Source organism: Camponotus vicinus, unplaced genomic scaffold, assembly GCF_025532165.1.
Source record: "Camponotus vicinus isolate PSW18456_S1 unplaced genomic scaffold, iyCamVici1.0 SCAF_10, whole genome shotgun sequence".
Taxonomy (NCBI): Eukaryota; Metazoa; Arthropoda; class Insecta; order Hymenoptera; family Formicidae; genus Camponotus; species Camponotus vicinus.
This window is the reverse complement of record NW_028141946.1, coordinates 4,795,418-4,813,835: the sequence shown is the minus strand read 5'-3', so window position 1 is coordinate 4,813,835 and position 18,418 is coordinate 4,795,418. Positions and strand designations below refer to the sequence as shown.

The following is an 18,418-nucleotide window of genomic DNA, read 5'->3' as shown; positions in this document are numbered from 1 at the left end:
CCGGGCAAGGTCAGGGTCAAAGCGGTGGTGTCTCCGAGACACCAGACGACAGCGACGTGACTCTGGTCTTGACTTTAAGGTCGGCGTCAGTCAGGGCTTCGCTAGCGACCGTTAGACGCCAGGCAAGGCGACGCCTCGTAAAGTGAAACGTCTGCGCGTCATCACGAAAAAACATCCCCGACGAAGCTGTCTTCATCCCTTCAGCCACGAGTCCTCCTCGTACGAGAAAATGTTCCGCACGCGACGCGCGTGATGGTGTTTGCGCTATGACGCCGGTAAAACCTTAGAACAGCGATATGGTCTGTAAATCCCGACCGCAAACAAGCCACGTAGTAACGCGTCGCGGTGTGTTTCTGGCAGAAAAACTTCCCCGAAGAGGAGTGCGCGGCACATCGGCGTAGCCTGGCGAGTGTCGCGGCGCGAAACGTGCGGGCGTTCTCGGCGCCGCTGCCGTTTAGGGTAACTATATCGAGGCGTCGCGACGCTTGCGCGAGTTTCATCGACGATCAGCTGGTTGGAAGCTTCTATCGGGTGGGAGCGACCAAGAGAAGCTTACATCGAGGAAAGGGGACGAAGGTAGTTAGAGAGCGAGAAAAGGGAGAAGTATCGAGCTCTATATCCACAGTCACCCGGTATACCTATCGCCGCCTCGTCGACGACGAGGACAGGGGCGACGGCGCCAACGCGCGTTTTCGGCAGCGCGCCTTCCCGTTGGAACGCTCGGCGTTATCGGCGTCGTCGCCGTCGCTGTCGCCCCACGCCACCTCAGTACGCGACCGTGCGGTGCTGCTGTGCGTCGACCGGTCGATAGAGACACCGGCGAAGGTGCGACGTTTATACGTTCGGTTCGATGAGCCGTTCGCTCGTACTTTATCATAATGCGATACGTTGGCGTTATCGTCGTCACGCTTCTTCCTGTTCCTCCACCACGTCGTCGTCTTCGGGCCGTCGCGGCCGCGCGTAGATCAGCCTCGCGCTCGCCGCCGGGCGAGCCCGCCGTCAAGACTTGAGAATGTCGCCGTTATTCGCGAGCGGCGCGTAAGACGTGCAGCGTCGCTCGAGAGCGACGAGCTCCTGACCGTCGTTTCCTCGTCGTTCGGAGACGCGACGTGTCGTCCGATCGGTCGCAATCGCGTCACACGAGGTGTCGAAGCTATGTTAGTTTACATTCGCTCGCACATGCCGAAGCAATCGTGAGGACGGTCCAAGATTCCGAGCCAAGAGACGGCTGTTTTTGGCTCCTATAATCGCGATCGCGGTTGAGTCTTCATTCAGTCTCGGACCAGGTGCGAGTATCCCCGACGATAGTGATCGTGCTCCGACGACGCCGTTCTTTCGATGCTTTTTCGCGCATCGAGGAACATGGAGCGCCAGCAGCAGCTGTCATCGTAGCGCGCGATGTTTCTTGGCGCCGAAGCAGTGTGAGTCACGTTTAATTATTGGATTTGACGTTTTCATGATTTACGGCCGCGATTTGTTATTGTCGTTTGTTTTGGCTTCAGTCTGTACTCGATCGCCGGAGCGATCGCAATGAAATAATTTAGTTTCGTTGTTCCCTAAAACATTATATTCTCGCGGTGTACCACGAAGACTACATTAGCTTTTGAAGGAGAGAAAAGTGTAGAAGGAAGATTTTCCAAAGACACGGGAAATTCTCCGAGGAAAGGAAGAGAGAAAATTTCTCTACTCGAGGCGGATCAACGTGCCGTATAGCGTGACCCAGGAAACGATCACGCTGCGGGGACACGCGCGGGACGTGGCGTTGGGTGGCGGTGCGCGTATATGTGTGATCGCCCTCGGAGGGTAGCGAGCTCATCGAAGGTAAACCGCCCCTGTCCGCTCCGCTACGCGGTGAGATTAGGGGAGCCAGTCGCGGGGGAAGTTGTAACGTATAACGCGCGAGCGTGTGCTCGTCGTGCACTCGAGGTGGTTCCCTTCTGATGGTACAGCGAGCGGCAGTAGTGACTCACCGGCGACGGACGAACGCGGACGACGGCGCGGACAAGCGTCCACAACAGGAGCACCGTCGTCGTCGTCGTCGATCCGTCGACTCGCCGAGGCAGGCGACATGGGCCTCGCCGCGATGATCATTCCCGTGCTCCTCGTCGCCGTGCTCTGCTGTCCGGGATGCGGCCGCGCCGCGCTCGCCCGCTTCCACGAGTACGGATCCGCGGAGCGAATCCCGGCGGAGAAGGATACCGCGCCGCACGGGCCGCAGATCAACACCGGCGAATTTCCCGGCGACCCCTACGGCGCGTATCCCGGCCTGGGCTTCGGACCCATGGGCCCGGTCGCCCGCTCAGCCCCGCCGAACGACGCCACCCTGCGCAGCCTCTCGTCGGCCAGCGACGCCGCGCAACATCCTGAGGGCTCGCAGCAGCTCGCCGCTCCCTCCGGTGCCTCTTCCTTGGATCAAGGCGTTGAGCAGTCGCCGAAGCCCGAGTACCACATCATCAACGTCGAGTTTCCGCGCGTCGAGACGCCGTTCGTCATCGGGATATGGATCTTCTTCGCGAGTCTCGCGAAAATCGGTAAGTGTCGGCGAGCTTCGCGTGGGAGATGGACGAGATTTATTTTCTTATTTTCTTCAGATGATATGATCGGGAAAAGATACGTGTAGGCGTGAGACGTTGGTCTTTTTGGGACATGCCGTTTCGACGTAAACAACAAGCCTTTCGATATTTGAGAACGAGCTTATTGTAGGTAACGACAGACATACAGATATGACATTTGCGGTAAACATTTCTGATAAATCAAATAAATTCTTAAATAAAAAGTCGAAGAAACCAACATTTCACGTTATGTATTTTCTCTCGAAACATTTGTGAACATCAATACACTTATCAGTATACTTATCATTAAGAAATCTTTACTCTTTATGAGTGTTAAACATTTTTTAAATCAAATACCATTGTTTCTTACGATAAATATAATGATTTCTATCAATCTTCAATAAAGTATAATATAAAAAAGACTAAAAAGAATAAAAATGTCGCTTCTAATTATAACTCTTAGGGCATTCTTATATAATTAAATTTTTTAAATCCGTATTTTTAATATGCGCTAAAATTAAAAACAGTTAACTAGACAAAACAATTTAATATACGTAATATATAATTTTACATATCACGGTAGACAATGTATTATTTGAAAATTGTCATATTGTAAACATGTTTTGCATTCATTATAATCAAAAACACATCTGCCACACTTTTATTATTCGCTTGTGCATATCAGACCAATGCCAATTTTTACAGCGATGCTTTTCCATGTGAATACATTAGCGCGCATCATATTTTTCCACTTGCTTACGTAACAAAAACGTGGCAAATGTCATTGAAAACCAAGTTACAATACTCGTTACGTTATGCAAGGCTCATTACACTTTTTTTGCTGCAATAAAATTCATTTTTAATAATTTAATATACATGAATATTTGCGCGACATGCGAACAAAGAGTTCTCATTGTATCGAAAATATGGCTGAAAATTTGCATTTCAACACATTTGACCTGTGATCTATTTCATATAAATCAGCGGAATATATAACGAGTTTGCCTGCAAGCTCTTGAGAAATTGCTCGATGGAGAGATTACGATTTTTTGCATTTTGCAATGAATAAAGATGTAATTTTAGCGTATCGAAAAATTTGAGAATAAAATATCTTGTGACGCGTGACTTCATCCTTGTCTAACACACCATGGCCGGACTAACTCGAATATAACTATTCCATTTTTACCGGATACTCGTTCGAGCGATATAGTACACGATGGATGCAATTTTTCTCTGCGATCCATGCAATTTCATTCGTGTCGATGCACGCGTAAAGCACGTAAGCACGAGACATGGTTGAAATGAAAGAAGAACAATCTATATCGCTGATATTTCTGTTCGTTTGATAGCGAATAACGGTAAAAGAATTTCAAGTAAAAGCGTGAACTTAAGAATAAAACACGACCCTATACATTTACTCTATTCTAAGGATGGAATTTTCAGAGTTTGTTCCTGTTACAGAAATATTTCCTATCATATAAAGTGAAAATGAACTGAATGCTTTTCTTGTTTTCCGCAATGAATCAGCGTAGCTTATACCGCTGTTTCATTCACGGCTCATTTATTATACTTGAATGACACACGATCGAAGCGAACATTCCACAAAATATATATATATATATATATATATATATATATATATGTATTTTTTTCATTAAGCAATGTATAAAATATCCGTTTTCAAATGGCGGGTATTGTTGTGCGATATAGCATGATGCGGTTGCACGTGAACGGGCCACTACGAAGTATCGTGCCGAGTATAAAAAACTACAAAGCACTCACGCGACATGTTGCACCTGGAATCTTTGCTACGGTAGCGCATATCTGTCGCAATCATTTTTAACGGAGATCGAGATCGAGGTCCCTTGGTGAGTTCAATTTCCGATGCTGTAAACACGGCTGGAGGTCACTCTCACGTTTCTGCAGCATCGAAATTCCTGAACCCTGAGAATCTGATTTTCGATCGCCGTTTTCTCTTAAATAATAAAAATGTGACATTTAACGCGACACGACGTTCGACGTTCAGGCTTCCACATGGCGCCGAAGCTCAGCAAGATCTTCCCGGAGTCCTGCTTGCTGATCACCGTCGGCGTAATCGTCGGCCTCCTGCTGTTCCAGGCGAGCAGCGTCCACGTGTCGCCCCTGACCCCCGACACGTTCTTCCTGTACATGCTGCCGCCCATCATCTTGGACGCTGGCTACTTCATGCCCAATCGGCTGTTCTTCGACCATCTCGGAACGATACTGCTGTTCGCCGTCCTTGGGACTATATTTAATACAATGTCGATAGGTCGGTAAAGCGATGACCACACGGTCGGCGCGTGCAATCCACGCACCGGGCAAATTTTCGACTAAAATTTTTTCTTTTCCCTCGACGCAAGCCGCTCCTTTTAACTCGGATGCGCTTTCGCCTCGCCCACGTACGTTGATTCAGAAACATAGATAACCACCTATCTAGGACCTCAGGGGACAAAACTGAGTATGTTATCCGAGTGATCTCGGACATAAAATGCCATGAAATATAAACGTTGGTACTATTAGAGAATTATGACAGCTCATGTATGAGAACAATATTAAAAATTAACTGAAAATAGATATTTAATAATTATAAAGAAATTCAAATATAGAAAAATATATAAACTTCAAAATTTATGCAATGAATAGATCTATAAAGATAAAAGAAAAGAATCAGATCTAAGTTTAACTTGCAATCCGTATAAAAAATTACCAATGCTTTTGAGACTTTAGGTAATAATAGAAATGATCATAAAATTAAATATATCAAAATTCGTAAAAGTTAATTTATGCATACGCGAGAAAGAAATCGATGGAATTTTCATTTTTCGTTTCTCGCGATTTATTCGCACAGATGTTTGACCTGCGAACGCGGAGAAAACGCAGATTAAGAAAACGCGAACGAAAATAGCGCATACGTCGAATGAAACGTCGCGATGACGCGCGGGAACATGTGCGTTATTCGCGTCTATATCGCGATTATCATATCCTGGTGATAACTATTATCATAATGATAGCGCGATTGTTTCAATGGTGATTCCATGATAATGTCGAGCGAAATTATTGCTGCGATAAAAAAGGGGAAAATTTTGATGTGATGTTTGATAGAATATGAATCAAAATTTAGCATCCGATAAAGTCTCGTTAAGAGCAGTAGATATGACGGGCGTAAAAGACGGATATGATAATCGATTAGGATTGAAGACTTCGCATAAAGAGATTGTCAGTGTCATATCTTTCAGACAATTATTTTTTATTACAAGAGACGCCAAGACTAATCAAGATTAATAACAAAAAAATAAATGAAAACTATTTATACGATTATTTACGAAATTTAAATTATGAATGCAAAAATCACTCTTTTTTGCACCACTCTGTTGCGTAAATAAATATTATAAACTTTTTCCGCGAGAAAAACATTTTCGTTTTCAGCTCTTGTGGCTTTAATCAATATTAAGTTTTGAATTATTTCTCAATTCATATTTCGAATAATTAGATTTTATTTAATAAACACAGCAGAGAAACGTGAAATAATAGTTGTAATTAATTGCGATTCGATTGTTTTTTTATTAGGTTTCCATAAAAAACTAATACCAAAATTCTGCCAAATATCGAAATTATAACTACTTATAATCTTAATTAATATAGAAATGAATATTCAAATATAAACATAAATTTCTCGATCAGAAGACGAAATTTCCATGATTTTTGAAAGTACATAAAACAAGATAAAAGGATAAAAAAAATCGCGAAAGTGTCACATTAAGACTTAATTATTTTTAACGACGTGTACTGTTAATTATCGCGATAGATCCTAGTGATTTTAATCGAATTAATAAATGAAAAAGTGCGGCGGAAATAAAAATTTCTTACCTTTCTAGAAACGTGTCGTGCAACTTCTAGAAGTAGAAATAACTCGGGGTGAGCACAACAATAACAGCGATCGATAATACGAAATTGCGGTCTCAATTAATGTACACGATCAAAGCAGATTAAAAACTACACCATAATCATCGTAAGAGGACTTAATATCTTAGCCGAGAGGGAAAAAGAAAGCCTTGATAAGTACGATAACGCGTGGGCGAGGCGGCGTATTCGATAATGTAAATTTCTATCTTTGACAACGTTAATCTCTCTCTCTCTCTCTTTCTCTTTTTCTCTCATATCGTGGTAGCGTTCAACGACTTTGCGGATCGATAGGATAATAATAATCTCGCTAAATTGACAATTTATTCGGATATACTGAAATTGGATTAAGAGCGATAATTCGACGATAATTAGTTTCGGTTTGATAAGAATATCAAATATCAGATGCGCGTTCTTATTAAACAAAACGCTATATCTACCTTAGGTGCGTCACTATGGTTATTGGGCAAAAGCGGCATGTTTGGCTGTGAAACGCCTATTCTCGACATGTTTCTATTCTCGGCGTTGATCAGCGCCGTCGATCCCGTGGCAGTGTTGGCCGTCTTCGAGGAGATCCATGTAAATGAGATACTTTACATCGTCGTGTTCGGAGAGAGTTTATTGAACGATGCGGTCACTGTCGTGAGTATTATATTATGTATTTATATTGCATGATCCTGTGTATGCTAAGGAATTTGCTACGTAGGTAGGACAATGAAGCTACAGGAATCTTTGTTTTTTTCTTGTCGTGAACTGTTAAAAGTCCGAAAGATGAAGATTAAAACCGATCAACTTTGGTCGCGCGTGTCGTTCGCGAAGATCTTTGTGTTACATGTAATAAATCAGAAGGAAAATGGAAGAAAATATCTACATCTTTCTTCTTTTGAAACATAGAATAATCATATATAATAGATAAAAATATTTCTAACGCGAAAATATCAGAAAATTTTATAGACGTAAAGTAAAACAATTAAATTGAATACGCGCAGAAGAGTAAAAGAGGTGAAGCATATATTTCTATCTACTATAGCAAAAAGATTAATTTTTAAATATTTTAATAATTGCGCGAACTATGGCGAATACAAATAATCAATAACAACGTGACAAGAGAGGAAAGATATGATCAATATACTTGATGTCATTTTATGTATGACCCAATTTCTTGCTTTTCTCACATCCGCGTTTAGGGTTGACCCTGAAACTGACGTAGATTAATATTTTTCTGTCAACCCCTCGCATTAAAATATCTGATAAGTAGATGAAGATAGAATAGTAAAGCTTACTTGATTTCGCGAAACGACAAGCGACTCGTCAACGAGCGATCGATATAATATCGATCACATTGTCCATAAGCGCGAGTTAAGTACCAAATACCTTCGCCTCACTTAAAAATAAATATCGTATTTGCTCGTGAAACATACGATTTGCGATCTGTGATGTTTCGCTTAAATAAAACAAAACGATATAATGCAAACGCGTCTTGTAAACACGGCCATCGTGACGACTTTATTAAATATACAGGCGCCTCGACGGTTATTAATATCGTTCTCGAGCAATTAATTTTCAAAAAATACATTTTCGTATCGTTTAACGAAAAATAAAAATAACTGCGCAAATTATATCGACTACGGGAATTTCATTCATTTGCTCGAATTTTATTTGTTACATAGCGAGATTGAACATTCCGTAAATAAATAAAATCAATATATCACTCTTATTGTCATTCATTTATAATTTGTTTTCGTAGTACGGGGTCATTAATTGGTCGTTTGAAAGCTGTTTCATTTTTTTGCGATAATTGGAGCCAGATCGGAGAGTGAGAAAGAGTAAGAATGTGAAAAAGGTTGCTAACGGTCGCTAACGATCCGCTAACGATCCATTAGATTCGTGCTGTGTATGTGAAGCGAGCAAAGGAAAGTGTCAAAGGTTATTGCGACAACTTTAAATAAAAGGCCATTTAATACGGATACGCAGGTGCTCTATCACATGTTCGAGACGTACAGCGAGATGGGCACTTCCAGGATTATTTACACGGATGTGCTATCGGGTTTAGCCTCGTTCTTGGTGGTGGCGATCGGCGGAGTATTCATAGGTATAGTTTGGGGTTTCGCTACAGGCTTCGTGACCAGATTTACTTATCAAGTGCGCGTGATTGAGCCGATCTTCATATTCGTGATGGCGTACTTGGCTTACCTCAGCGCGGAGATCTTCCACTTATCCGGTATATTGGCGTAAGTAAATAATCGGCTTCGATTTTTGATTAGTATCTCCAGCCTCGAGAAATAATTTCAACATTGCTAAATTCAATGATTAAAAATATCAATCGTATGTCTTTATCGTGATTCGAAAAATATTATTAATCATGACAATTCACAATGAATCTCGATAATATACTAGTACACGAATCAAAAAGAATTGAAATAAATGCGCTAGAGAGACTTGCCGTAAAGAAGATATTAAACGAAACAGCATTAAATAGAACGTCTTAAATAGTACGCTTCATCTGTCATAATTGCTCGCGTTTCAGATGAGATTGCCGCTCGTGGTCTTTAAAAATTATCGAAGTAACGATGACTGTCATGCTATTCATCTTATATCTCGCGATTCTTTTATTTCAGAATAACCTTCTGCGGCATTACTATGAAAAATTATGTCGAGGCCAATATATCACACAAGTCCCATACGACAGTCAAGTATACAATGAAGATGCTGTCGAGTAGCTCAGAGACAATCATTTTCATGTTCCTTGGTGTCGCCACAGTGAACAATACTCACAACTGGAACACATGGTTCATCGTCATGACGATACTCTTCTGCTCCATTTATCGAGTTGTGGGCAAGTAAAAGCTAGATTTTTTAATTTTAGAAAATTCCTCTTTACAACTTGTACTCTAAATTCTTATTCTTTTTAAATAGTTATTATGGAATACCCAAAAAATTACTTTAAATTTTTAATTGTAGAAATAATTAATTGTTTTTGAATTACATGTTCTCTTGTATAAAAATTTACATATTTGCTTTTTTGTTTTTTTTTTAATTCTAACTTACAAATTTTGTTTTATGATATAATCATGCATGCATAAATAAAATATATAGATAAAACTTTTAAATATTTTTAAGTGGAAAACCAATTACTTGATAAAAAAATAGTTATCTTTAGTCACAAGAACATACAAAGATAAAAAGATTATTTAAATTTAAATTTAGAAAGAGTAAATTATTTTTTAAATTAATGAATAATAAAAGCTCTCACTTCCTATGTGTACAGTGTGTATATGTGTCTATGTGCTTTCATTTTATTAATTTTTTTTCTAATAATAATAATTTCAACGTGCAAAACTATAAGCATGGAAAAGAGTTGAAACAAACTTACAAGATAAGAAATAAGGAAAAAGTAGCGTGATAAAAATAGTATTCGTATCGAACAATTCTTACACGATCGCGTGGGCCTTGACCGGGAGTAGCTGGACGGGCGTTAAGGGCTTTGCCAGCGAGCGAAACGACATGTAAGGCGATGTGATTAAACGATGAAATCATAATGGGACTTAAGACAATTGACTCCTGCTTACACGAGCATCTTACGTCACGCGTATTAGCGCGTGCGACGCGCTTCACTTATGGCTTCTTCTCCTAACCGGACAATTCGTCGCTTGATCATGTGTTTGTAATAGGGGCGAGCCCGAAACGCCACGTGTTTGTTCTGTTAAACGTTTCATTAGATATAATAGGTTGGCATCTTATGCATCGAGATAGACGTGGACTACTCTATAAAATCAGGAATATATAAATTTAAAAATATAATTAAAAAATCAATTTAAAAATATATATATCCTTTTAAAAATTTTTTTTAGTTATCCTGCGGTGTAACATATTGTATCGAATAATGTTACACATTTTTGGGACATGTATTACAGTTGTAATACATGTTGTAATCATGCTTGACCTCATGTGTTTCAGGCGTGATAGTGCTCACGGCGCTGGCAAACCAGTTTCGGCTGCACAAATTGGACAAAGTGGAGAAGTTTGTGATGTCCTATGGCGGCTTACGCGGCGCCGTGGCATTCGCTTTAGTGCTCCTCATAGATCCCAAACACGTATCCCTACAGCCCATGTTCGTCACCACTACTATCGCCGTCATCTATTTCACCGTGTTTATTCAGGTGAGATTACGGTCGCATAAGATTGCATTTGATGCGTGACCGACAGATCGATAGACTACTACAAAAGTTGATGCAAACTGTCGTTGCATAACGACATACGTCTTTCTCCATGAAGTGCAAAATATAGACTTTACTCGAATAAACCGGATGGACCCAGTCGACGGAGTATCTTCCTCGGAACAGATGACTCGTGCGTATTTTGAGACGCGACCAAAGGTAGGACGTGTGCATACCGAAGAGCGTTTCTCTCCGATGAGAGATTATTTTATTTTCGGAGCGGAGAACGCGAAGAGAAAAAGAAAAGGGATCGCGGCTCCGCCGCTAAATCGATCGTCCGTTTAATCGACGATTAATGAGCGGCAAGAGTCTGATAAAAAAAAAGCCGCAAAAAAAAAAAACAGAAAAAACTCGTTCTATGCAAGTGTGTCTTTGTTGCGCGATCGATCGGAAACCTAATATCTCTATGCCGCACATACTTGAGCATACACTTTTGCGTGGAGCATGTTATCAGCCATTTTTCTCCGCTTGGCGCCAACCGATAATCCGGTTCGCGTCAGCAATGGTCGCGATGACAACCATACTTATAACGCTCACGCTTTTATTTCTAGGGAATCACCATCAAACCCCTCGTCAGAATTCTCAATGTCAAGAGGGCTAAGAAGAGGAAACCGACAATGAACGAGAGAATCCATGAGAGGGTACGTTTTACAATTTAAGCATCTCGAAGGCGTTTGCTATCGTTCGTGACTCGAAAATCGAGGAAAATTGAGATGTACGAGATCGATATGAAAATGTAAAAAAATTCGATAAAATTCTATTCGGAGATTTATGTGTGTGTGTTACCACCACAATAAGTCTGTTGTCCCTCGAATCCCGACGTATTTTTCTTCAACGAAACGACAGAACCAGCCGATGCAATCGATACGAAGAATAAGGTCGAATTATATATGAAATAGGATAACGTTTGTCATTGTCAAGCCGCATTATAGAATGTGTACATAACGGCAATTTTCACCAGGACTTTGATATAACATTCTGCTTACGTTTGCGTTTGCTCGCGTAGCAAATCCTCGTATTGTAAATTTGTGACATCTCGCACGTCTTGTTCGTGTCGCGCGAACTGAAAAATAAATAATCGCTTTTCTAATTCTCAGATAATGGATCATACGATGGCGGGTATCGAGGATATTCTGGGAAAACACGGCAACTACCACGTGCGAGATAAGTAAGACACTTAGCAGCATAATTTTGTTTACTCAATTAATTGCTTGAGATCAATCAAACAATGATCTGCATAAAATTGCCGATATCATAAATAGAAGTAAGATAAAACTAATGAATTTGTATCTTTCATACATGGACGTAAAACTTTTTTAATATAAGTTTCTTCATTAAAATAAAAAATAATAAAAATTTGTATTTTCTAAAGTGTGATAATTGCATGGTCATAACAATTATAATAAAATTGTAATTATTGTGATTATTATTTACTAATTATTAATAAATAACCATCAAGATATTTCCTATACTTTCCCGTTCAAGACAGCATCTGATCTGATTTGCCGTAGATTCAAACGATTCGACAATAGATTCATCCGACCTTATCTCGTGAGAAATCACTGTGGCGCTGAACCGAAAATTTTAGAAACTTATTCGAAACTGGCGATGAAGGATGCATTGGATTACATAAGAAGAAATGCCTCTACTATTGGCAATATTAGCGGCACCGAGAGCATGTCAGCGATATTTCGCAATTACAGTAATACCGGACAATTTAACGGAAGGTACGGGATTCTTGTGGCTTTCCCCTGCTGACAATTGTCGTATTAAAATAAAAGCGCAATCTAATCGCATTCTTGTTCTTTTTAGTCCCAGCTGTAGCCAACTCGAGAGCGGATGGAATATCGATCTTCAGGAACTCGAGTACAATCCTTCCAAAAAAGACTTAACGGACGCGAGAATTCATCATCTACTCGCCGAGGAGCTTTGTAAACCATACAAAAGGGTAAATAGATTATGATTAAATTTTTTTTAATCTTTTCATGATATATATGAGAGATCTATTTCATAAAAAATATATTAAATATAAAATAGCAATTTTATTTTTTGGCAATTTTTGATATTCTTTGATGAAATTTTAAAACAATTTAATTTTTAATGAAATATCGCGACATTTTTGTTACTTAATTGTAACTTTAAAAACTTATTCGCTAGAACTTATATGTATACATATAGATTTGATATCTTCATATATTGATTTAAAAAAATTCCAAGTTGCGACAATTTTTTTTACAAATTTGAAATTTATATATATATAAGGCATAAAGATTTTATATAATCATTTAGCATCGGCGTTTGAGCTACAGTCGACATGCAGTAAACGATCGCGATTTGTCAACACAAGTCAATTACAAAATGCACATGAATATTCGACGAATGATGGGAGAACACAAGCATCGCCATAAACGCAGCAAAAGATTGCTTAAAGTAAGATTTGATCAATGTTTTTCGATCGTTTCTTATATGTTTAATTTCGATATTTTTTCTTTTTCATTTATCGATTTCAATTGTATAGGATGGCAAACAAAATCATGTCAGTTTCCCAGAATTTCAACAAAATGGTTCGACAAAATTATTTACACAAGGTACGTGTAAAATATTGCGGATAATTAATAATGCTTCGAGAGAGAAAGTTTCGTTATTTTGTCATAAATAATCCTGCAATAGATTACATCAATGGCGTGCTGTACGAGTTAGAAGACGGAGAAACCTCAAAGCCTTCCAGCAAAGAGGATTGGGATTCGGCAATCACGTTCACCGCACGAACGTCCGGTAAGAAAACTTTTTTATGAATTATTGAATTAAATCGAAAAGTTTTAAAGAGTATGTCGACGCAAATGCAGCGATAAACGATCAAAAATAAACGATCTCGATTTTCTTTCTGATAGCCAAAATTATATCTCTCGCGACACATATGTCTACTTAATTGCTCTTTCAAGAAAAAAAATAGCCACATAACTAATAAATTTTAAAATCTCTAAACGGAAGATTCGCCCAATGTAAACGCGGACAATCAACACGCTACCACTGCTACGACGTCGATGGATACAATAAATACGGACGAAGGAGATTTGAAAATAGGACGCGACGGTATGTTCTCGCAAAGAGAAAAAAAAGGCCAAGCGTTGACTTTGTGTTGCTCTACGAACCGTTCTCTTTTTTTGCATATTTTTTTTTATATTGCTAGCTATTATTTTTCGAGTGCCTATTTGTCTTAATTGAAATCTTAGATTGAAACCGGTATAATATCGATGAATTCCGATCTTTTTCTATCTACAGTAACGAAGATTGCATTCTTGCCGAAATTATAACGGTTTCAAATTTCACTTCGGTGCTTTTTTCGAAATTGTTCTTTTGAAATTATCTGCGATATTTGATTTAGGCGCAGAAAGTTACAGGGTAACCACCCCCACGGCCACGGAAACCATGTTACCGTGGAAACGTGAGGACGATTATGAGTCAGGTCATCCAATCAAGCAGAATGAATTTCCAGCTTGGTGCTCCAATAAAGAATACCTCGCCTACAGCTCGCCTTCTGCCACTTTCTTAGGTAAAAAATGAGGACAGATCGATTAATTACTAAATATTAATTTGATATATTTTTTATGGTTCTTATAAAAATGTAAATGACTATTGTAACCCTCTCCTCCTCAATATAACGTCCTAATCACACGTTCTTTTCTAAAAAAAAAAAAGAAAAAATTTCTTGAAAAATTTTTTTCTAAAAGAAAAAATGAAAATCTTTTAAAAAATATTTAAACGTTCAAGAGAGCTTACTGTCTATTTACTGTTAGCGATGTCTTTTCGTTTTTTTAGGTGGGATCGAACAGCCGAAAGTCCAATCCGTGATTGGCCTATTTCGACGTGAGAGCGTGTGCACGCCCGACAGTATCGATTGCCAGGAGACCGTCGACGAGGCGGACGAGACGGACGAGTACACCCCCGCTAAAATGGATTCCCCCGTTAAAACCAAGGGTACGTGACGCAAAGCAGAAGGAGGGTACGTGTGTTGTATTTTATGTTTTATTTTTTCTTCCCCTTTCTTTCTCATGCGTATCTCGAGCCGAAATAAACATATATATAAGTATACTCTATTCTCTATTCTATATTCGTTGAAACCGTGTAGAAGAAATGCTCTTGACCGAGATATACTGTCGGCGCATATGTCTGAATGTTCCAAGAATTGTGTATTTCGGAGAAATTTTCAAACGAATTCTATAATAGTAGTAATTCGGAAGATTCTCAATAACGATTATAAATTATAATCAAAGTATAACATAAGAAATAAATAAAAAAAAACGCTCGAAAGTATGCGAAATAATACGCGAAGACGCAAAATATTGAGAACCTCTGGACGTATGCTATTTTTTAATGCGTCCTGACGGGCGTCACTCACATTGCGTTATACGTCCGGAGTTATTTTTATGTGCAATTGCAAAATGAACATCGACACGAAAGCCGCCCACAACATACTAACTGCTGTTTTGCTGTAAAAATATTATCTCTAAAATGTATTGCATGCATAAATGTCTAATTGATTTATAGAAGTCTGATTCTTGATTGTAAATTTTAATTTGCAATAGATATTAATATTGTTATATAATAGAAGTAAACAATAGTAAGCCTCTTTAATCTCTTTACTTATTTTTTCTGTATATGAAACCGTTTGTATATTTTTTAGATCTAGTTTCTTATATGAACATTGGTATCCGCTACGATATATTTGCAATAGCCGCGGCGGGCATTGGTGTCTTCTAATAATTAGTTTTAATACTTAAGTTTAGTTTCTATTTAATCTAGCTTGAGATACTCAGTTCTTATGATGTATCAATCTTATTATTCTATATCAAAATGACATGCAAAATAGACTATTTTGTAAAAAAATCAATCATACCAAAAATGAAACATTACACTGTATTATGCTAATATTAAATTCTTAATTTCTAAGTTGAAATTTCAAAAATAATAAAAATGTTAACATTTTTCTTAAAACTAATTATATTAAAATTTTTTCAAAACATATTTCTTTTACGACATAAGCACTAGACCAAGATGCTATTTGTGAAAGTTGCAACTTTCTCAAACAAACTTTTCATCTCCCTCTTCAGGCAACCCGAGAGTGCCCGCAAGACGAAGAGTGTCGATGATGGAGCTCGGCTCCGCCGAGCGGACGCTGTCGCTGGACAAGACAGCGACAGACGACGGTTCTCACTCTTTGCCAGATTGCTGGAGCGCCCAGAGAATGCGTCTTAACTTCGCCTGCTCGTCCACCCAGATGCCGAGCTTGTCGACCGCCCTGATCACCTCCTCTACGTCGGAATCGTCGGAGGATGTGGAGGATGAGGAGGAAGAGGAGAAGGCTTGACGCTTGGGGGTCGTCGCCGAGGAGCGACAGTCTGTCTACGCGGATGTCGATCGTCGACGGCGTCGACCCTTCCGACGACCGTCGCGACATTCGTTGCTCACCTCGCTCCTGCGACGCCCAAGTGCCCCCGTTTGAGAGGACCTGCCCTTGACAAGCCGCCTTTTGCAGGAGGAAACTTATTGCGAGTCGCGGCCCGAATCTCGTTGACGCGTCTTGCTTTGTAATTGTTTAAATCGCGAGAAGCGATGAATAAATTTCAGAAAGGATAATGTGCAACGGGAAATGAAAAATGTTTTCGATTTGGATTTTATACGAGAAGAGATATATTTATAAGGAAACGCGAAAACTCGCGCTGATTAGAAAAAGTCTACGCGAGGAAGAAGAAAAGAGAAGAGATATTTTTCTAAAAGTTAAGTAATAAGTTTCTCCGCTTTTATAACACAATAAATCTCATTAAAGGGATCTTTTGCTTGCGTTAGATACTCTGATCGCTACGCGAATTGGAAGGAAATGGAATGATAAGTGTACTAAGATAGGGAAATTTCAACCACCATTATTTTTCCTGCAAAAAATTATTATTCGCGAAATCGAAGGCGCTTGTCAAGAGCAAAGGCTTATTGCTAAATCCGTCTGTAAGGACTATCTTGGAATCGTGGCCTTAAGGACTGTGGAAGTACTTGAACAAAATTCATATTTGTCAGTGTTATCGATAAATATCTTGTAGAAAAGTCATCGCGCGCCGCCGCAAATGACTTGTCTCAAGATTTACCACGAGTTCCTTCTCTCGGAGGTTGATTCGACGATGAACTCACTCTGCGATTGCATTGTCCGATCATCGCTGCTATGTGCTTCGCGGTTAGACTATCAACTTGAAATTATATGCACAAAATCGGACGAGAATTGCATTTGCTGCAACTTGTCATTTGATTAAAATAAAAGTGAACTACACTGTTCGCTTATGGACCAAGTTGTTAGTCTGATCGCAGCTTCTAGCATTAAGTGTGTCGCGTCCCGTTATTACGGTTTTTGACGCATGTACGCACGCATACATGACACGAAGTACGCCGCGGTATAAATAATATCCTATAGCGGCGCATCTTCAGTCGTATTTAGGAAATTTCTTTTTTTAAGCGAACAATTGCGCGATATTCAGTCAACTACATTATATAGAACCAGCGCGAGTGAGATGCATAGCGTGCACGCCGTTCTCCTTTCGAGTATGGCCTTAAAAAATTTTTCCTGTAAAAAAATGGATACACTCGTGTGTAATATGGTGCATGTAGTGCGTAATACACTGTCACGACACATTGTTAACATCGGCACCGCGGCACCACTCGGTCAATATTTAGCGAAAAAATAACAGCATGTACATACAAATTTTCTTAGAAAAAATATGCTAGAAAATTGCCGGCATTCTCATCGTCATTTTCTCAACAGCATCCTCATCCTTGCTATTTTTGTTAACATTTAGTATTATTTCCTCGCTTTAGAAAGAGAAAGAAAAAAAGAGGCACAGAATGCGACAGAAATAGAGTATTTGGTATTCTAGTTATTATTGTTAAACTTGTTACTCTATCTCGCTAGTAATGACACTAGTCTATTCTACTAATAATTAATAATGCGATTATATAACCATCGCTCGGCGTAGAACAGGAAGCGGAAACGCGTCCAGCTCTGCTCTACATTTCAAAAGTCGAGGGGAACGTCGACAGAAATCTTTGAGATAATTGAGATAATTGATTTTATCAAAATATTGTCAAAAATATTACATAATAGAGTTATATATATTAAACGAGATCGTCTCGCGAATAATGGAACCTTGTCATCGAGCGTCCCGAAAAATTTCACATGTGGAAAATGAAATCGCGATGTTTCTTATTTATTTTTTGTATCACTTATAACGATAAACAGCAATTTTATTACCGTCATAATTAGCTTAGACTTTTAATAAAACCGAGTCTCTTTTAATCTTTAACTATTACTCCATGATTCTTGGAGACATTTTTATACGCTTATATTATACTTTTGCCTAGACGATATTACAAAGCACTTAATTGACTATACATAATCTCTGATATTGAACCACTTTCGCACAAGGATGACAGGGTAATATAAGTTTGCTTTTTCAAAGAAAAATAAAACAAAACAAAAATGATAAACTTTCTCCGACGATAGATAGGAATGATTTTGCATGAATATATTGGGAGTTCCCCTCGTATGGAATATTCCTTGCGGCCTTTAGTTACTTAGACCGGGTAAAAAACGTCAGACTAGTTTTTAGGTGCTAGTCTCAACGCTGTTGATTTGTTAAAAGGAAAATAAATGTTTATTTCTTAAAAGACCGTTATATATCGATATTT

At 39.2% G+C, this 18,418-nt stretch overlaps 1 protein-coding gene across 3 annotated transcripts; it reads left to right on the top strand.

Annotated features, from left to right (window-relative positions):
* Positions 1–423: 423 nt before the first annotated feature.
* Nhe2 (Na[+]/H[+] hydrogen exchanger 2) lies at positions 424–18,405 on the top strand. Of its 3 annotated transcripts, XM_083081030.1 has the most exons (18): positions 429–1,421; positions 1,503–2,531; positions 4,579–4,842; positions 6,919–7,115; positions 8,448–8,704; positions 9,092–9,309; positions 10,431–10,633; positions 11,242–11,331; positions 11,788–11,858; positions 12,202–12,417; positions 12,503–12,638; positions 12,980–13,120; positions 13,209–13,278; positions 13,361–13,465; positions 13,682–13,783; positions 14,076–14,243; positions 14,510–14,668; positions 15,802–18,405. In XM_083081030.1, exons 2-18 carry the CDS (start codon positions 2,069–2,071, stop codon positions 16,056–16,058), a joined length of 3,117 nt encoding a protein of 1,038 aa, XP_082937156.1. In that variant the 5' UTR covers positions 429–1,421; positions 1,503–2,068; the 3' UTR covers positions 16,059–18,405. The 3 variants fall into 3 exon arrangements, with proteins under 3 accessions (XP_082937157.1, XP_082937156.1, XP_082937158.1); XM_083081032.1 differs by having other exon boundaries at positions 429–2,531; positions 14,510–14,693; positions 15,802–15,941; XM_083081031.1 differs by lacking the exon at positions 13,682–13,783 and having other exon boundaries at positions 424–2,531.
* The last annotated feature ends 13 nt before the right edge of the window (positions 18,406–18,418 follow it).